The sequence below is a fragment of the Hoplias malabaricus genome, chromosome 10 (assembly GCF_029633855.1).
Source record: "Hoplias malabaricus isolate fHopMal1 chromosome 10, fHopMal1.hap1, whole genome shotgun sequence".
Classification (NCBI taxonomy): Eukaryota; Metazoa; Chordata; class Actinopteri; order Characiformes; family Erythrinidae; genus Hoplias; species Hoplias malabaricus.
The window spans coordinates 26119442-26142068 of record NC_089809.1 but is presented as its reverse complement, the minus strand read 5'-3'; the positions used below and the strand labels follow the sequence as shown (position 1 = coordinate 26142068).

The following is a 22627-nucleotide window of genomic DNA, read 5'->3' as shown; positions in this document are numbered from 1 at the left end:
TGTAACAATAGAGGAACCGTTTTTTGCCAGGTTCTATATAGAACCATTCCCTTTAATAAAGAACTCTTGTAGAACCATAAATTGTGTGTGAATTGTCAGTAAATGGTCAGCTGGTGCATTTATTTCAAATGAAAGCATTTTAGACCATTCAATGAACTTGTGGTTTTGACATTACCGTGTTTCCTCGATATACACTGACTCCAATACAGAAGCAGCATACTCCAGATTTTTCTTCAGATCCACGACAGAGGCCTCTCCCCGCTCCAGCTGTTTCACAAGACATCGCAATCTGAGATCAAACACAAGAGATTTATGTAAATCGAGGAGAAAAATTAATACAGCTACTTGCAGATGTAATATATAACCTTGCACAAACTGCCAATGAACATGTCAAAAAGATCTTTGAATAATCCTATATTCATTGTATTTACACAAATGTACAATATACACTTTTCTGTTATAGCAGTATGCTTTTTATTTTATTTTTGACCACCTTAAAGCATTGTGCCCAGGTCTAATAAATATCAGGTGTTGGGTCACTATAGACAGCTGCCTCCTGGCAATATTCATTTTTTAAAAATAAATTAATGTTCAGCTATTTAGTAGAGTGGCCTCTTATGACAGACTATCGTTTAGGCTGATAGGGAGGCCTGTGGATTTTCTTAGGAAGTGGCAAAAGTTCTTGGATCATTCTGGGAGACAATGCATATGAATGACTACAGCACTGTCAGTTGACCATCCAAATCCACATATTTAAAACATTTGACCACTTTTGTCAAGATAGTAGCAGTTCCCCTTCTAAAATTTATTTTTCTCTCAAACTGGTGTCATTGTGGTTTTTTTTTTTTATTATTTGTTTCTTTAATTTATCTATGTGTATATGTATGTATGTATGTGCATGTGTATGTATGAATCACTTCTCACTTTATTGTCTTAGTACTATTGATGTGATCACAAGATTTGATGTGACCTTTATTTTTACACTGATTTGTACATTGTCACCTTGAAATAAGAATAGTTATTCTTGATATTGATAGTTGTAAAATACTGAATAAAATTATATATATATATATTAATGCCCTGTTTCCCTATGCATGACCATTAACCAGTGACTATGTTCAACAGGCTATCCAAACTTTCTTGATTTCCACAACATACAAAACAACAACACTGTTAAAACCTTTCTTTGAAAACTCCAAAGCGGCTACATTTGCCAGACACCTTATGGCATACGTGAAAATAACATATATAAAGAGCGGACTCATTATTTGTGAAACAATATGTTGGCTCGGGAGACACTGCCACCTCTTTTCAATTGATTCAATCTGTCAGAAAAACTTTTTTGAGCAGTTCTGTCTCCGTCTGGACAAATAGTCTCTTCTGACAGCCCAAGTGCGTGTTATGCTTTATCACTGGGTTTGCTGCTGCTGTGCTCTTGTTTATGAGCTGTATTCAGCCACTCTGAGCTGACGTCTTTGCTGACGTGGAGGTTAGATCACGGCAGGGTTACAGGCCTCTTGGAGGAGAGGGGGGCTTACGTGCTGACCCGTGTAATGAGCAGCGTGTGTGTGTGTGTGTGAGAGAGAGAGAGAGAGAGAGAGAGAGAGAGAGAGAGAGCATGTGTTTGTGAAAGTGTGAGCCACACATTGGAGGCAGGTTTGACCCAATTCCTTGTGCAGCTGCTCGGGCCATGCAAGGTCCTGCAGAACGCAGGGGATGATCTGGTGGGAGAGAAGGCATAAACCTATCTCTTTAGATTGAAACATATTAACCCTTTCAAATCCTCTTTTATTAAGTCCAGCAAGATGGTTGTGGGGTGTATAAATCATAATCAAAAACACTTCAATAATCACCAGACACAGTGTTTTTTGTGTCACAGGGGGTTTTATACTCTATTTTGGATATAATCACTTTTAGGCTTGGAAACATACAGTAAGGAGTAACAGTCTGAAGGTTTAAACATTTCCTGAATCTGGAGAGCCTGCCCTCTGGGATCAATCTTATCGTGAGATTGTACATGACTCATATCCTTAGTTATGAGGTTATGAGTTTATGAAGTGGGGTTGAGATTAAATATTTCTAAATTGTGATGTTTGACGTTTAGGATTTAGTGCTAAATTACCTCTTCGTCATGCTTAGCTGGATTTACAGAGAGAGCTGATATTGATCCATTTATTAATTTCCACAAACATGGAAATGCTGATCAGGGTCACAGCAGGTTGGAAGCCCAGAATGCTTGGGCTCAAGCCAGGAAAACAACACCTGGACAGTGCACCAGTCCATTGCAGGGTACGTTGTTTATCTGTAAAGATTTTGAACTTCAAAGATACAACTGGTGAAGTACTGATGTTACTCATAATATACACAAGAAAGATTGAATAATTGCACTTGGCAGCTAATTCAGGACTGCTGTAGGCCCATGTGCAAGCCATGTGGAGGCATTTCTGAGACATTCTGAAGCTGTACCTGCCTCTCTCAGCTGCTGTATATTAGCATGTGAATGGAAAGCTCATTCATTCATTATCTGTAACCGCTTATCCAGTTCAGGGTTGCGGTGGGGCCCGGAGCCTACCTGGAATCACTGGGCGCAAGGCAGGAACACACCCTGGAGGGGGCCCCAGTCCTTTGCAAGGCAACACACACTCACACCTATGGACACTTTTGAGTTGCCAATCCTGGAAAGCTCATGCTTGGATAAAAAACAGAAGGTCGGAAGCAGGATTGAGGGCGAAGTATTTGAACAATGTTATCAAAATCAGTGAGCCAGTGAAGGAACACCTTCCCCTCACTGTCCCAGAGGAATTCCCCATGGCCAGGCAAACACACAATCAATGCTGCAACTCAATGTCATCCCATTAGAGGATTAGTACTTCCCAGAATATGGCCAGAGCAGGAATGATAAGAGAGAATGTTTTTAGCTGGGTGCAGACTCTGCCATGACTACACAATGTCTGACCTTTCTTATGGAAAGATAGAAAGAAAAGGCTGTGTTAGATAGTTATGATTAGACTTCAGCTGTTTGGCTAGACTATGATTAGATAGACGCTGGTGAGGAGGGTTTATTCAGAGCATAGAATTGTTATCCCTGTAGACAGAGAGCTTTGCTTTACAAAACCTGAAAGAAGGATGTGAGCATTGACAAGGATTGTTGATTGAAAACTTACAAGGTACGGGAATGTCTCTGTAAGTGTCAAGTGAGAGAGGGAGGGAGAGAGAGAGAGACAGAGAGAGGTGATTTTCTCAGTATTGATCTTGCTGTGTGTGTGTGTGTGTTTTCATTCGCGTAGACCACACAGTACTTGCCAAGTGCCACCTGATTGCTTTCATGCCATAAAATGCAATGAAGTATATCATTACTGAAATGACAAAAGTCCACCACCAGCGCCTTACCATTTTCAATTTAAAAAAAAAAATCCAATTTCCAAACACAAATATATATAAAGGGTTCTGTGAATAAAACACCGTAGGTAGGAATGCTAATTTTCAGGACAAAGATTAATACAAAAATCTGAAAATATAAATACCATAGGTTTTCTCCAATCATATAAACTCAAACATCCAAAGGACATGGCTCTATATGTTTTCTTTTACCATCGGTGACTTGTCATCACTTGCTGTAAGTGGCTATGCTTCAAAGGATTTTGAATGTTCTTCCATTTATACATTTTTCACCAATGTTCAAAGTAATTAACTGTTTTAAGTGATTCTAACTTAAAGTATATTGAAAAGTTATACTCAATTAAACTATTCAATTATATTCAACAATTTGTTCTTTTTGAGTTGAATGCAAATGAAACATGAATGCAAATGTCCTTAAAATGTTGGTTGCATGCTTGTTGGAATTTATTTTACAGTGTCTTTTTTCAGATAAATCGCAACATACTGTAAGACATTTCAATATTTCAGTAAAACAGTTAAACTGACTGACATTTTTGGACTATAGCAAAAAAAATAAATGCTATGATAAGGCAAACCCCTAGAGAGTGACTTTCTTCTTTCCTCCAAATATACCCTCACACCTCCCCCTGTGTTGAGCCATTTCCCATCACTTCCACATTCTTTTCCTCTTCATCCCTTCTTTTCTTCCCCTGTGTGTTCAGATGATACCTCTCTTTGTCCTCTGCAGTGTGAGGTCAATGCGTAATACTGCATATTTGGAGGAGACATTTTATAATTCTGGCACTTACTGGAAACTTCAACTTCATGGAAACATCAAAAATGTAGAACCCAAGACTGAGGACCCAAGACCTATTTGACCTTGCCAGTTCACAACCCTCATGATCCATATTATTACATTTATTCAAGGAGCAAAATTCTTGTTTGACAGAAATCATCCATATTTTATAATATCACTACGTCCAACATGTCTTTTGATTTTTTTGGCACCTAGTTCAAGCAGTGGGATTACAGTCATTTACACCAGGAATATTTCACCTTATTCTTTCTTCACTTGGTCATCAAGTGAATATGCTGAGCTAGCACCCATATACAACACTGAAATACATCATGCAGCTGAAGGGAAACATGCTATGATTTCTGCTTTATGCTGACTATAAGCTCCAAATGGGCCATTGACATGTTTACATTTCTGCACGCTGCAAATAATCTATCTTACTGGCAGCAACGGGACAGGCAGTTATTTTTCAGAGTAAATATGAACGCAGTTTATTTCAGATGAGCGTCTGACTGAATGACAAAACGTCCCTGCTCTGCATTCTGTTACATTTAGAATGAGAAAAAAGGCAGGCCCTCTTTGAGCAGGGCTGAACCAATGTATGAGAGACAGTATAATGAGGAAATCCAGATACAGCTTTGTGAGGGGCTTGGCTCGACACATCTTAGAAGTTGAAAGACAATAATGAACAAGTCAGACTATTACTGTAGAGGGAGAAAACCTGGTACTGCTATGTATTGTGAATGTGTGACATAGATTCATCAGTGGCAGTGTAAAGTAATGTATGAAGGAGTGTTCATGCTGACTAGGCTGTCTGCGCTAACCTTGCCAGAGCTGATGGGCTCAGGCTTTCTGAAATACCAATTTACATGGCTCTCTTGTGTTCCATTACCACTGAGGTCGCTGTGGCAATGAGGGATGCAGACTACGTCAGACGACTGGCACATGCAGTCCGGGACATATGTGAGACCTGTGGGGAAGGGGCAAACACCTTCCTGCCTCTTAGAAGGGGGGCAAGATCACAAGGGCATGCTGGCAGCTACGTTCTGAGCATATGGGGCTTAAAGCTCCAGCCGGATGTTGCTTGAGTAGGAAGGAGGTGAGATCACTCTTGCTGCTTTACCTCACTACCAATCTCACTGGGAGCCCAGAAGGAAAATCACTAAATTGGGCCTGAGGGGAAGCAGAGGTATGGACCAAATGTGGAAAATCTCCTCATTGAGAGACTCTGTCTTCATTCAGGCCCTATATTTCAGTAGATATGTATTCAGCCTCTATTTTACCTATATTGAGACGATGTTGAGAATTTAATTTTCTAAGAGTAGTTGTAATACAGGGAGTGACAGTGTAGTGTAGGCATCAGACATTCTGTCAATCTCAAACTAAGGTTTCTAAAGGATTCGGTTTCTGCAGTTTCAGGAAGTGCATTCATTAACATCCTGCGGTGGAACATCTCACATCTGTGGAAAATGCATTGAAATGAAGGTAATTTATTATATTTATTATATACATTTATTATAAATGTATTATTTATTATAAACCTTAACTTTAAATGCAAGATAATGCAAAGAAATTATATCCCAAGTAATGCTGGATAATTTCTAAAAATGTCATACAAATCTAAACAAACAAACAAAAATCCAAATGAAAATAGATATGTGTTATTTTTGAACAGCCTTGATATGCAACATCAGACTATTGTGACAGGGAAACTCACAATTTCAACTTGTGGCTCTCAGGCGATTGCACTCAACAATTTAAAAAAAAGGCCTGCTATTGGAGGGTATTAGTTATAAAATACTTGTTTTACTACCATGGAGAAGTGGGAAATGGATCAGGAGGACACACATATAACACCCAAGTTAGATCTCCATGAGCTCATCAGGCTTAAACCTGACCATGAAGCACAACACAGCATGTAAAGGCTTTATAAACCATTTAATCAGGCTCCTGAGAGCTGGCCTAAGTGCTGCAATAATCCCTTTTAACGCTAACATAATTGGATTCTACCAGAATTACTCATGTGCAAATAAAGGCAGGAACAGCCATCAATGACTTATAAAACCATCTTCTAATACCACTCTGACAAAGGTCACTAGTCTCATGATCAAAAGTGAACACATATGCTTGATTTGGCTTACTTATCAACCAGGTTAGAATAAAGAGCGCACCACAGAGCTATACCACATAGTCAGGCTAATTCTATATATCACAAACTCATTTGTTCATTTAACTACTTCATCCTGTTCAGGTTTGGGGTAGCCCTGAAGCCTACTCGGAATCACTAGAACAGAGCACACATTGGATGCCAGTCCATCACAGGGCATTACAAACTCATACAGACTCACATTTATGAATATGTTTACAATCCACCTACCAGCAGGTATTTTTGAACTGTGGATGGAAAGGAGCACCAGGAGGAAACCCACACTTACACAAGAAGCACACAGCAAACTCCTCTCAGACAGTAACCCTCAAGGCTGGGTGAGAACCGAATATCAGGCGCTGTGCAACTGAAGACGCTTATCTTAAATGAACATCTATTAAACCCTTCAACTCCAGGTTTGAGTGGTATAGTGTTAGAACAGGTAGTGTTTCCTCCTCACAGCTCTAGGGTTTCAGGCTCCTGGGTTTGATTCATGCATTGGGTCACAGTCTGGAAGAGTTCTGCATGGGTTTCCTTCCACAGTCTAAAAAGGTAGTTGGAGTTATATTGTGAAACTAAAAATGTGTGACAGACTACCATCTGACCGATGCTTTTGGGTAGGATCCAGAGCAAGAGTTCACAGAATGTGTTAACGGAAGGCATCACAGGGCATCACACATTTTCCTAGTCAGTCACTCACACACAACTATAGGCCGATGCTTCTGAATAGGCTTCAGACCCAGCATGAACCTGATGATTATGAAGTGGTTACAGAAGATAAAGGGTCTGAATGAATGACCAAATTCCAGGGTAATTACAAAAACTTTGAATTGTTATAAAACCTTTGTATTAACTAGAGGTTCTTCACATTCTTTAACAAAAATTGTTCTATAAATTGAACTAATCATCAAATGGTCTCTGGGGAAGCATGGCTTTTCTCTGCAAGAGCCTTGTGGGTGCCTTTACTTATAACAGTTTACTGCAAAAATGATGAAAAGGTCACCTTCTTTTGCACAAACATCATTATGGTGCACTTAAAGAGAATTTAAGTGCACCATTATTATTGTGGGGAAACGCAGTTGTTGTTTGAAGGTGGCTGAAGTTTAACTTTTCATTCATTGTCTGTAACCACTTATCCAGTTCAGGGTCGAGGTGGATCCAGAGCCTACCCGGAATCACTGGGCGCAAGGCAGGAACACACCCTGGAGGAGGTGCCAGTCCTTCACATAGCAACACAAACACATTCACACTTTTGAGTAGCCAATCCATATACTAATGTGTTTTTGGACAGTGGGAGGAAACTAGAGCAGCTAGAGGAAACCCACGCAGACACAGGGAGAACACACCAAACTCCTCACAGACAGTCACCCAGAGCAGGACTTGAACCCACAACTTGTGTGACTGCGACACTACCTGCTGTGCTACCATGCTGCCTTGAAGATTAACTTGTCTGTATATTTTTATTCAGTCTGAACCACCACAGAAACTCATAACTCAAGTTGTTTAGTTTTGTAGCACTTTCTGTAATGCAGTTACCTCTCTCAGGAGTTTGGAGACATTTCCAAATTAAGTGATCCAAAACAGCAAAAAAGTCAATATTACCCACCTATGGAGCAGGAATAGAGCAATATCCTCATCTCAGTTTGTGCTTTTGGATATTTGGTTCCACTGTCTTAAAAAACACATGCCATTTCTCTCACATAAGCAGAGAGAGAGAGCGAGAGCAAGAGCGAGCGAGCGAGAGAGAGAGAGAGCTGAGACTTTTTTATTTTTATAATTTACCTGACACTGGTGCTTCATAAATACATTAGACTGATTTTCAGCACACAAACATACAAGAGGGCTAGCAATCTGTTATGAAACATTTTTTGAATTTTATAAAAAGTTTTTATTGATTACTATCATGAGTGTCGCCTTTAAGCACAGGCATTCCACCAGAGAGGAAGCACCATTGTTTAATGAGAGTGAGGCTCATGCTTTTTAGAAGAGGCACTAGTAGTACAACTACGGTTTGAATGGTATCTGAGCTGAGTGAACAGCAGCAGCAGAGAGGAGGAACTACCGTTCTTCCCCTTGCTCTCATCCACAGCCTGTGCTGCCTGATTCATTTAAGCACTCAATTAGTGAGATAACAAGCTCATGAATAGTGTGAGGGGGTGAAAAGACTGCAAAGGGAAAGCTCAACAAATGCCAGAGAAAAATTGAGAAAAGAGAGAAAGGGAAGCACAGAGAGAGAGAGAGAGAGAGAGAGAGAGAGAGAGAGAGAGAGAGAGAGAGAGAGGAAAGGGGGAGGAGGAGGTTGGGAAAATGTAATCTCTCAGAGCTTCCATGTATTTACAGAGTTAATGAACTTGATAATGTAATCAAGCCAAAACCTGCTAATTGCAGGAAAAAAGAAATGAAGAGATTTCACACATGCTTATAATCAGGCAACACACACACACACACACACACAAATAAAACATGTACATACAGGATGAAGACTGCTTTACTGAGATAAATAACAGACTGCATTTGTGTGTATAGAATTGTTTTATGTATTTTAAATGCATGTGATCCCCATATGCTTCATATCAAAAGTTCAGGACACTCTCAGTTTGGTCTGTAATGTGCCCCATTCAGCCTAGAGCACTCTGGAAAAAATAATGTGACCCTAAAGCAGAAAAATTGAGGTAGAATCTTAGAAAATATGTCATATGCCTTGTAATATTATACCTTTTCTGTTAGTGTCCATTGCTCAGTTTCATACAGAATGTTAGACAGCCACATGCATCCACTAATTACAAACAGTGAGAGGAAGATATCAAGGGTCTTGTGCATCACAACTCTTTTTCATAGCCTCAGAACTCCAGATGAGAGACACATACAATCTCCCAATAACATGGAATCAAAAGCGCAGACTCTATAGACCCAGGAGAAATATTTGTCATTGTACAACCAAATGTGCCTTCCGCATTGAACCCAATTGTGGCAGTGAACACACACTCAGAGCAGCGGGTGGCCATCCCTAGGACATGGGAAGCAGTTGTGGGCTTGGTACCTTGCTCAAGGGCACCTCAGCCGTTGACTGAGGGAGGAGGACAGTGTAGTTCCATCACTCCTGCCACCCCCAATTGTCCCGTTTGTCGTGGGAATCAAACCAACGAACGTTCAGTCATAAACCCTCTTCTCTAACCATTAGACCACCATGGGTGCTCATGTTTGAAATGCATTTCTGTGTAAACATGACCTAGTGAGAGTGAGTGAGTTAAAAGCTCCATTAGCTTCATCTAAAAAAAGATGTTGAAACTAAACAGGCCTACCAGAGTTAAGAAAAGCAACAAAATATTTGAAAAAGTTTTATGTTGTATGCAACGCTATATTAGATTTTATTTTATATAGTGCATTTTAACAGAACTCATAGTGCCAATATGATCATTACAGAAAGTAGGACATGCTGCCAAGCATCACATAGCTGGAAGTTCATGGTTCTGTTTAATATGAAAAATGCCCCATTTTAAAGTGCAGCCAGAACAGCATTAGCTGGACACGATGCTCCTATTTCGTGCCAGTTTGTGTACTCAAGGACATAAGCGGGGGTGTGATTTAAATCCAACCTCTAGCACTGACCTCTGCACTGAAAGACAGCTTTTTCCCCTCAGTGTGCCACTCTAGAGCCTACATGCAAAGCCATGGCTTAACTGCAGGCTTACTAGCCAGAGCCCCTTAGTGCAGTATACCCACCACCCCCATCCTAATCCAGTCACATCAGGCATAAAAACATGCCCACACATCCACCCACACACACATGCACACATATGCACAAAAAAAAAAAAAACGAAACAATTATTCATAAACAAACCAACAAACTTTCAAGTCATCATGCTGTCATTTGCTTTTTCATTACTGCAGTATACATCTGTATGTTATGAAATGCTGCAATATGTCAGTGTTGATAATCCCAAAGTTGAATGTGTCAGAGTGTACAATATAGTCTTGGTTCATTAGTGTCAAATCTGTGTTCATCACTGTGTAAATGCCAGGACTGAATGTCAGTTCAGAATGTCAGTTATTTTTCAGAATAATTCACTTATAACACACAATAACACACAATACGTACGGAAAAGTGGAGAAGATTTATAGGAAGTAAAAAGACAAGGAAAAAAAGGAAAAGTGAAAGGATCTGAATACGAATACAGAACAATCTAGGGGGAAGTGAGTGGAAATTTATATAGAGCTATATTCTCCATACCAAGAATTTTTGCTGCAAAGACTTGCTGCTAGTGCATACATGGTCAATTTAGAGAACACCAACTAGGAACACCATTAAGTCTGCTAAACCTGAAAAAAAAAATCTGTGATCAAATTAAATCTAATGTCTTATTTTGTTGTTCTCTGTACTGAATCGTTAACTTTGACTGTGAATTCTGAAGAAAGTGCATCTTCACTTTTTATATATACCCCTATAGAGATATTTCTTGTGTATTGCTGCATTATTCATTTGTGTAAAAGCTAAGGAAAGTATATTGAGTTGACAACATGTATGTGGAGTCCAAGGCTTTATCACTTAACATAGGGACCAAAGACATATCTATGCTATTAAAAGTAGATTCAATAATAAACAGACTTAATAATAGTCTAGAAAATAAACAATAGTCTCGGGGCTGAATAAATCTCAGGTGTTAGACATATCAAGGACATAACAGAGGTTTGATTAACCTGCAAAACTGACCTAAAACATGACAGTAGTGGTCTGCATCTTGTTTGTAAACTGGGGAATGGTGACATTTTTCTGGTGTGTTCTTTTCTTTATGGCCATTCAATAAACCATTCTATAATTTAGGCATAGATCTGTTAAAAACAGACAGTTCTGAACAAACTGCAAAGCACTGCAAAAACAACATGTTTTTTTTTTAAACAAAGACAAGTTACCAGTTGTTTAAGATTTTTTAATTTCTGTAACTTGTCTTGTGGAGAAATCAGGGGTAGATTAGGAAAAAGCAACTGATCATTCATAAAACAGTATGATATGTAATATCAGCCAGTGGAATTGGTTCGCTTATCTTTATTCATGATGTGCGTGCTCACAGCAGCAGCAGGACCAATTTTTGGTGCACAATAGCAGTTTAACTGCTCAAAAAACAGCCCAGTGACTCAGCTGACAGTGCTTCAGCTAGCAGCAAGACAAGGACCTGAAACTAACTGCTAAAGCAGATACCGCCAAGAGGCACAACATTGTTGAAGGGTGAGGCCATTTGCCTTATCTAAACTTGACTGCCCATGCATTTCACTTACTGCAGCCAAGAATAACAACAGAATAATCTATAATAAGAAAATTATTTATCTGGCACTGCCTAACCAGAGAAGATACACAGCTCCTTTTACTGCACATATGGTTGTACACTAGGATTAAAGCCAATGAATTTTATTTGTAGACTGACCTATATATGATCATTTATTTTTAAGATTATGCAAACTAATCCAATTATAGATGTAAATAATTATTTAAAGCTAGCAGTTAGAACTTCAACTGGCAAAATCTCAATTTCGTTCATTATCTTTAACCACTTATCCAGTTCAGGGCCTACCTGGAATAATTGAACACATGGTAGGAACACACCCTTGAGGGGGCACCACAACAGGGCGACACACCTGCGACACACTCACATCTACAGACCCTTTTGAGTCACCAATCCACCTACCAATGTGTGTTTTTGGACTGTGGGAAGAAACTGGAGCACCCGGAGGAAACCCACACGGACATGGGGTGAAACTCTTCACAGACACTTGCCTGGAGCCGGACTTGAACCTCCAGGTCCCTGGAGTTGTGTGACTGAGACACCTGCTGCAGTACCTACTGTGCCACCGTGCCGCGCCCAATCTCAAGTTCATTCATTCATTCATTCATTATCTGTAACCGCTTATCCAATTCAGGGTCGCGGTGGGTCCAGAGCCTATCTGGATTCATTGGGCGCAAGGCGGGAATACACCCTGGAGGGGGTGCCAGTCCTTCACAGGGCAACACAGACACACACACACACATTCACTCACACCTACGGACACTTTTAAGTCGCCAATCCACCTGCAATGTGTGTTTTTGGACTGTGGGAGGAATCCGGAGCACCCGGAGGAATCCCATGTGGACACAGAGAGAACACACCAACTCCTCACAGACAGTCACCGGGAATCGAACCCACAACCTCCAGGTCCCTGGAGCTGTGTGACGGCAACACTACCTGCTGCGCCACCGTGCCACCATATCTCAAGTTCAATGTTGTGAAATATAATGATAAAATGCAAAATTGTATCCCTGTTCAAACTGTGTACAGCTTATACCATAGCTGAACTGATTCAACACAAAAAAGAGACCCTTAAAAAACATTCATTCATTATCTGTAACCGTTCATCCAGTTCAGGGATGGGGTCCCTTAAAAAACAGTTCCTCACAAATGAACATTTAAAATATCTCTCCTGTGTCCTGACTCAGATGTAGACGTAATGTAAGCTGAAGTAGAATTAAGCTGTGGTCAAGCAAACAGAAGGCACATTCATCACCTGAGGATCCAGGCGGAACTGCACTGTGATGGAATTTCTCAGCCCCTGCTGACTTCTGGGGAAAGGAGACGAGCGATTCTTCCCTTGGTAAATTGGCCTCTAGGACATAGCAGTTTGTTCCTCCTCCAGTTTCTGTCATATTCTGCAGTGATGTCCCTCAACTTTCTGAACCACAGATTATGGCCAGTAGTTGTATTTCAGGGCTTGTGTCATTGAGCCAACAAATAGCCTTCAACTAGTCTTAGATATTTAATCCTTAATTGCCAGGCTTACAGAGAACAACCTGGGGATGGATGATGAAGCTGAATGCTAAATGGAATTAACAAACCATATGGAACTTACAAATACAATTTACTCCAAATTGTGGTTCATGTCGAGTGAGATTTGAATATCAGAATTTACTGCAGAGAATTTTAGAAACTGCAAATGCCCAATTTTGGCTGGCAATTCACCTACCAACGTATTTTTTTGGACCATGAGAGGAAAGTGAAAGTAAGAGGCTGCTTCAGCTGACCCAACTTCTCCTACCGGAACTTCCAGTCAAGAACACAATATACTGGACTTCATCAGAGACTGAGGATGCACACATGCTTTGTAGGCCCTAACATTTTGCAATATTAGGACTATAAATACCAGTATAAGTCAGGTATTGACACAATTTATTATGCACGAAGTAAAGCTGCTTCCAAATAATTAGGTTCACACAAGACCTGCTACACCACAAATCTGTCATAAGGAGATAAATAGCACTAAAATGGTTAACACTGAGGAGATACAGGAGAAAATCAAACTGCCATCCTGCTTCTGATCTCACTTCTGAGTCCACAGGTGTTTTGGTCAATTTTTCCACCATGAGAAGACTTAATAAGAAGAAAATAAATATTCAACGCTATGGGTCTTAACAGATTTGTAGCTGTCAAGATGTACCTACTGGGAAAAGGGAAGTGAAAAAAGGACATCAAATTAAACGAAGAAGCTGTTGGTGCTGGTGTTGGTGCCAGAACAGTGGAGTAATTTAAATACAGGCAGGGAAAACAGCAATACTGCATGCATTTGTGACTTCTATTATGAGCAGCAGAAATCAAATTCAGATCCTAAGCCTGAACTTTAGAGGTGGGGAAAAATATAACATTAATTACTGAATAATTATTAACTTACTCATACCACACGAGTCTTCCTTGTCATTTTCTGTTAAATATCTTTACCTCCTAAAAATGTTAACTTGAACGTACTATCTGTTTTGTTCAAACATTAAATAAATGAACTTTTATTTCTGACATTTGCTCAGAACTGTACATGTTTTTATGAAGGTTATACTGTGATCAAGAGTTACATCGTAAAACATCATACTGCTTGTAAAACACTTCAGCAGAGTCGCTGAAACTCCAATATTTATAAATATCATAAATGGGCAATTTAGTGTAGAGGGTGGCGTGTTTTTGACATTTTACAACCAATTGCCACAAAATAGAACAGGTTATCTTTCTAATGATAAGTCATCAACCACTGCTCAGAATGTTTCTGGTAATGAATGGGGTTCTTGGCGAGTGGGACTTAAATGTGTTTCAGATAACAGCTCTAATGATGACTTTGTCCGTCCTTCTCGATTCTACCTATTTATGAATGACTCTGCAATGAGAGAGGGAAGTGGAGAGAGGGCGAGGGAGAGACACACTGACACAGAAAGAAAATCATTAAATATTCACATCGCTATCTGGCACCGTAACACCTGACTGGCGCTTCGTGAATATAGATTGAACGTTCCTAATAATTACAGGTTCAGAAGATGGCGTGTGCCCAGTCAACCTGCTCCAGCCCCTCATATATTAAAATGAGTGCTATACCCCTCCCTTCAAATTCTTCTTTTCTTTCTTTTTCAGTCTCTCTTCTCACTCACTCATGAAGTTCAAAGTTTTCGTTATAGCGTTTTGGAACGCTTTCCACAAAGCAAGCTATTTAATATGAACACAGTATGCAAATATGTAAATACGCTATATGTTCAAACATTTGGGGTATTAGGCTATAGGGAATTCTGCTATTTTAAAGTTCACTAATTGTGTAATGGGGCTACATCCACTACCATTGAGATGAGCTGGAGTGTCGTTAGGACCTTTGGACTTTTTTTTTTTTGGTTACATGCACACAGAGTTTATCTAGAAATACCCCTAAAAATGTTTGAGACAAATTAAAACATACATTTTTCAAAGCATACCTGCAAGTCAAATGTAAATTCCCTCATCTCTTCAAACAAATCTGGTTTCCCAAGCTTGCACCAATCTGTCACATATTACATTCCGTCATTGCTTGGAAAAGAGATACTGAAGTAAACAATCAACAAATGCAGCCATAGCAAGACAGAATATGGAAAAGCCCCAGAAACTTTCTTCATCATAATGACTGAAAGAGGGTTGTAGGAAGAAAAAGCATGCAAACATGCTGGCACTCATGAATGTTTGGAAGTCCTAAAACCAAACTAAACAGCCCACTATATATAAGTTAAAAAACAAACAAAACAACATGACAGTGGGATTCTGCAGTATTGCTCTGTAGCTATTATTCTTTATAAATTCTTAAACACCTAAAGATTTATTTCTGCATCTCCTACAGTTTCACAGTTTTAGCGAATGAAGGCTTCATTGGCAATACACGAGCAAGGACACACCCTTAGTATTGCAACATCATTAATATCAGTGACATTAAAAAATGTTTTTTCTCCAACTAAGTCAATGGCAGTATATATATGTGTGTGTGTGTGTTTGTGTGTGTAAAAAGAACAGATGTAACACAGCAAAAACACTTAAATCAGCTGCTTTAAGTTGTTTTAAGTGTGATTAATACATTTGTATGTTCAAGTAATCAAGAATCAAATAATAAGAACATTTGAACATCAGTAACAAATTCAAACTTGACATATCTGGATAATCCTCAGTTATGGAAAATTCCAGCAGATCAATAATGATAATACCTGTCAATAATAACTGAACTAATATATCCTCATTTGCTAGAGGGTTCTCATTTGATTACATTACAAAATTATTGTTTCAGTTTTGCAATGCCACCTGTAATACACGGAGGTAAATTTGTTTTGAATCTGTATGCTTCTTTGATAGATTTCATTTGGAGTTTGCTTTCACATTGCAGGAGCAGATATCTATGCTTCCACAATGAATGGAAACACAACTATATATCAACAAAAGCAATAAATAAATATATGTCCATATTTTATTACATAATGATATGTTAAAGATGATATATATGACATTTTAAACATTTATATAGCAGCAAATAACTAATTTCTAGAAAAAGATATAGTTGAGCAAAGTCATCCTGAGAAGAAAATGAAGTCAAATACTTTGTGTGTGTTGTTCTCTGCTCTTTGTTTTCATAGCCATCTGGCCACAGGTGTTAGTTCCACCTTTTAAAAATGCTGGCCAGACCCATGTTTTGTTTTGTAAGATAGCAGAGTTTAACACATAGCACTGGCCGATTAACGGAATACGATGTAAGAATTGGCTTTGTTATTTCCTAGGCTCCCCCTACCTGCTGCTGAGTGTAATTGATGTTTACAATACTGTCATCAAATCAACTCACACACAAACACACACACTGCTCTCTCTCGCTCTCTCTCTCTGTCTGTCACACACACACACACACACACACACACACACACACACCTTCTTCACAATGGTCACGACTGGCTCTCAGGGCTTCTAGTGATAAACACACTCTGGACTTCTATGTGCTACCACTGGCACCCGTTAATCAGTAACTCTCAAAAACCTGATGATACCACTGTCATCAACAAAGCTTGGGTTCCACTGACAGAAAATGTAACTCGGGTCGTTATAACACAGGAACTACAGAAAAGTACTTATTACCAGAATCGATGTCTAATGCTAAAATGTTTACTAATCCAACTAAAGTTAGCAGCCGCAAACCCTGTCTCACTGCTCTGTTCCTCATGCTCAAAAACCTGATTAAAACACTTTCATCAGCAAAAACGATCAATAAAGACAACAGCAACAAAAAGTGCAACATGTTATTACTTACTAGTCCAAGAAAAAGGAGTTTCTCTCTACTGAGAATCACATTGTTTAAATTTTAGCTTTTATTCATGTTAACTATGAGTGCTATGGCATAAAAGCCACGGGAATGTATGTGTGAGTAAACCGAGATGTGTTTTATGCTATTTTCTCTCATGTGTATAACCCTAAACATTAAAACATGTGGTAACACTGAAAAAAAAAACTAATATAAAATTATCTTCACTGTTCACTGATAACATTTTTACTTAAGGCAGCATAGTGTGGCTATTACAATGAATTTACAGATGAATTAGGCCTTTACATGTTTTGCATGGTTTGTTGTGGTTTGCAACATCTACTGGTAGAATGTCAGATATAGCACCTTTAAAATGTTTTATTTTTAATGATGTTTTACCGTTCTGTAAAAATTATGAAAGCTCGATGACTAACAGAGTACTACTACTTAGCCCTGTGGGATTTATGAACATGCAGTGGTGGACAGTAACAAAGAAAATGTAATTTGTTACTGTACTTAAATACTTTTTGGTGTATCTGTACTTAAGTATTTCTGTTTTTTTTTTTACTTTATCGACATTTTATTTTTACTCCACTACATTTCAATGTCAAATATCTTACTTTTTTATTCCACTACATTATGAAACTCTGCTGTTAAATTTTGGTTTGAGTGTGAATGAAACTGTAATGTGTCTGAACAAATCTCCCTGCTCCACACAGCGGCGCCGTTGCTAGCAGACTAACGAATACAGTTGTCGCGCTAAAACTAGTGAACATGTCTCTATGCTTAAAACCAATAATACCGAAGGCAGACTTTGCTCTTATCAACTGTTGTTTGAATCTGAGACTGTAAGTATTCACTTTCAGTTCTTAGAACCGTTATGAATTAACAAAATGGTTTGTACCAATTAGTGTTTGGCTGTATTTGAGTCATCATTAACTAATATTCATTCATATACACGGTTTACAGATCTGTAGATGTCACAAATCACTCACCCAGGGTGAGAGTCAGTTAGAGGTCTGAACTGAGGAGTGAGGTCAGAATGAGAAGAAAACTTCCAAAACACAAAAATCAGTACAGTACATGTTCAGAAGGCAAAAATAAGTATCAAGCAAAAAGTCAGAAAAACAAAACCGTAGACTGTTTGAGAATCAAATGTGTCAGAACTGCAGAAATAGCTCAGACTATACTCTGTAACTATGCAGACAAACCAGAGAGCTTAAAAGAACACTATGTAAAATGTTTACCTTAAAATTAGCTTCATAGTTTCACTGACCTATACAGTGCCCTCCATAATTATTGGCACCCCTGGTTAAGAAGTGCTGTTTGACTTCTAATAAATTCTTTTTTTTTAAATAACAGGACAAAAATGCAAAAAAAGAGAAAAATCTAAGCTTTAATTCAAGTGTCTTTATTTGGTGTGAAAAAAAAAATTAATAAAAAATAAATTAAGAAATAAATCTTTTGAATGAAATCATGTGTGCCACAATTATTGGCACCCCTGATGTTATTACTTTGTACAACCTCCTTTTGCTAAGAAGACAGCATATAATCTTCTATCACTCTTCACAAGATGGGAGAATACAGAAAGAGGGATCTTTGAACATTCCTCTTTGCACAACCTCTCTAAATCGTCCAGAGTCTTGGGACTTCTCCTATGCGCTCTCCTCTTCAGCTCACCCCACAGGTTTTCTATTGGGTTGAATGCTGGGGACTGAAATGGCCATGAGAGGAGCCTGATTTTGTGCCTTGTGAACCATTTTTGAGTAAATTTGGCCACATGTTTAGGGAAGACCCATCTTCAGCTTTAGGGCAGAGGCCACCAGATTTTGATTCAAAATGTCCTGATATTTCAAAGAGTTTATGATCCCATGTATCCTTATAAGGTTCCCAGGCCCTTTGGAGGAGAAACAGGCCGACAGCATCTCTGATCCTTCCCCATACTTTAAAGTGGGCATGAGGTGTTTTTCTGCGTACTCATCCTTGGTGTTACACCAGACCCATCTAGAGTGTTTGTTGCCAAAAAGCTCTATCTTGGTCTCATCTGACCAAAGCACACAGTCCCAGTTAAAATCCCAGTGTCGCTTGGCAAACTCCACCCATTTACGCTTATGAATATAACTCAGAAAAGTCTTTCTCCATGCATGCCTCCCAAACAGCTTGTTGGCATGTAGAAAGCACCTGACGGTTGTTTGGGAGAACCTCGTAACCCCAAGATGCTACCATTTGAGTAAATTCTCTAACACTGAGCTTTGGAAAACTTTTTACTTCTCTTAGCATCCTTCTCACTGTGCGTTGTGGCAAGACACACTTGCGTCCTCTTCCAGGCTTGTTTATCACAGTTCCAGATGTTTTGAACTTTTTGATGATTTCTCTGACTGTAGATAAGGGCATCTACAGGTGAGTGGCTATTTTCTTGTAGCCATTGCCTGATTTATGAAGGTCAACACACATCTGCCTTTCTTGAATAGTGTGTTCTCTTGTCTTTCCCATGTTTAAGAGTGAGTAAGAGAAATAGGCCTCTGTGTAACGACATATTTATACCCCAGGGAAACAGGAAGTGATGTATTACTAATTAAAGGTTCCTAGATACTTTGATCCACTTTATACACTACAGTAGAAATGACATAACTGTGGAACAGGACATTTTATTTCTTAGTTTTCACTTGAGTTGAAGGTTACTTTTTTTCTAAACGCTAGAGTGAGATTATGCTTCTGCAATAAAAAAAATAATTTAAGTCTTTTAACACATTTTAACTAGGGGTGCAAATAATTATGGAGGGCATTGTATTAGGGAGACTAGAGCATCTGTCATAGCTACTCTTGGCTCAGCACTGCAGAAACTGTACTATGAAACTTTTGGAGGAGGGTAGGAAACCACCCCTTCCCTCCCCCTTCATACCAATTTCAGTACAGTGCTGTAAAAGTTAATTGCACAAGGGGAGCTCCAGGAGCTGAAAATGTCCCCCAAATCTTACCTAGTGTTTGAATAAAAAATGTTATGCACAAGTGTCCTATGCCATTGTTAAAGTTTATAGTTGTTGCACTAGCATCTGTGTCGCTCGGCAATTACACCGCCAAACCACTAGGGTTGAATTTCAAACATATTCTTTGTTAATATTTAGTCTTAATATTTAAGAGTTAATATTTCTTGACTTTTGAACCATGTTCATTCGACTGCAGACTAATCACGTTGTTGTGTTCTGTGTAGACGGGACGAGTTACATTTCTGGAGAGATGCACATCAGGCCGCACTTCCTATCACATAGGTACAACACATACTCAGAAGAGAGCAACACCTGTTGGTTTGGAGGAGAAGCACAAAGACTGGTGAACCAAGAGTAACTATAGAGTCTTTTCACATACAATGTGTTAAGCATGAGTCTTGTTACAAAAATGATAAAAGGACATTAGAGCCATAATACATCATGGTAATTTTACTTTCGATACTTAAGTACATTTGAAGGTAAATACTTTTGTACTTTTACTCAAGTGCAGATTTATAATAAGGACTTCTAAATTTACTGAAGTAATATTTTACCTTGAGTATCTGTAATTTTACTCATATAAATGTTTTGTGTACTTTGTCCACCACTGTGAACATGTACATGCATCAAATTACTTTGTTTTCATTGATACAACATAGAAATACAGTTTCTCTATTTCCTAAATCTGTGGAGCCTGCCCTTATGATTCAATCTTACCAAGAGAATTCACATGACTCGCATCTGGAGATTTGAGGATATGAACAGGTGTTGAGATATATAAGATAAACCATCTGTAATAGGTGGATTTGTGTGTCCCTCAATGTTTTGTGTGAAACTGACCAAATGAGTAATGAGTAAAGCAAACAATGTCTTTTCAAGGTGCTCTATGTCAGATGGGACCTCTTTACATAGAGAGGTGTGATTAATCTGAACATTTTAATATTAAACATGGGTATGTAGGGCATTTAAAATACATCTAAGAAGGTATGCCTATATTGAGAAAATTACATTAGATTTCAGAGGGTTAACTATTTAATAACAATGCAGAGCAATCATTTACATACTACAGTCAATATAGCAATTGTTCCATCCAACTGACTGATCACATTTGAATACCATGTATAAAAGCAGATTCAAACCAGAGTCTAAGAGGCCCAAAACAGAGCAGCTGTAGCACATATCTTTGAAAGAGACTGAACAAACATAATTCCATAGAGCACTGCCAGCCCCTTTACCCCAACAGAACACATATGACCTGCTCTTCTCTTCTCAAGGTTATCATAGCAAACACACTTACCAAGAAAATGAACCCGACATTATTCTGATGCCATTTCCTGTATGACTGGGATTTAGATGGAGTCTGTTTGTCTACCCCACCCCCCTAACTGACGCCCTCACCCATTGCAGCTTTGATCATTTCATGAGACAGCTTTCGTGTGTCAATCCCCCCCCCACCATTCAATGATGATATTGCTTGGCTCTAAACAGCAACTGGAGAAGCACTATTATCTCCTTTCCATCTCACTCTCCTTCACTGCCTGCCTTTCTGTCACCCAATCATCACTACCTTGTGAAGAATGTCCACAGGCATAAATGCATGCTCATACACACATACACACACAACTGTTTGACAAATGAGCAATGATGTGTGAGTATAGTGAGCTGGAGTTTCAGAGTGTGTGTAATACATCCAGAGACTTCATCATACCTGACAGATCAGTTTTCATACAGGATTAATGATGACAGCCACTCTTCGGCCTTTGACAATCTCAGCTCCAGCTGAGCTTATACACACAGTCTGTGTCAAAATGCCAGCTGTAGACTGCACTCTTCAGATGCCTTTGCAAAGTCTGACAAATGCAAGCATTTATTCCTGAGCTTTTGTAAAAGCTGATTACTGAGTAACACAAATGTATGCAACTGGGTCCCTCTGTTTAACCCCTTATTAACCCTTATAACCCTTATTAATCTCTTATTACTCATAAGGCTTATAGTCCATTAAATATATGGAAATATGGAAAAATAATGCATCCAATTTTAAGTGTATAAAAAAAAAATAAAAATCAAAGCAAAAATTAATGTAAGGAGTGCACTGAAAAATTGCGGCCATATAAATAAGGGCTGTAAAACAATGATTAATCATTACTAATAAAATTATCTGATACAGATAATTAAAAATTAATTTTGCTCAGTAGTTTCATAATTTACTTTTAATAAGCAGTGTATCAAAGCAACATTCCTCAGAATACATTTATTACATGCAATAACGTTTTTGGTTTTTGTCATGTGACCTGAACACAAAAATCAAATGATTTTCATAAGATTAACACTTTCCAATTTTCACACCTGCATCCAGAGCTAAAGTTTTTGTTGTGCCAATAAAATGAAGGCGTTTCAGGCATAAAGCCATTTCAATGCTATATTTATGTGGTTTGAGATCTGAGTAGAACTGCAGGTTTTACCAACCTGTAGATGACCATTCTAACTTAAACTGTCAAGATTTCCAAGGCTTTCATGATCTGTGTGAAATACAAAATCAAAGTCGGTCATTTTTATTTCCTGTTTATTAAATACAATCATCCCATTTGTTGTATTTAAAATATCAAAGGGTGATGGCACGGTGGTGTGCTGTCACATAGCTCCAGGGTCCTGGGGTTGTGAGTACCCTACTCCAAGTGACTTTCTGTGAGGAGTTTCCTGAGTTCTCAACCTTGTCCGTGTGGGTTTTCTGCAGGTGTTCCAGTT

General features: G+C 38.8%; 1 protein-coding gene across 2 annotated transcripts in view; it reads right to left on the bottom strand.

Annotated features, from left to right (window-relative positions):
- pde1ca (phosphodiesterase 1C, calmodulin-dependent a) overlaps nucleotides 1-22627 on the bottom strand; it is a 99067-nt gene that overhangs the window by 22589 nt on the left and 53851 nt on the right. For both annotated transcript variants that reach the window (XM_066682729.1, XM_066682732.1), the window contains one exon: nucleotides 176-289. In XM_066682729.1, the coding sequence (XP_066538826.1) occupies nucleotides 176-289 (114 nt within the window). The remainder of the gene's footprint in view (nucleotides 1-175; nucleotides 290-22627) is intronic.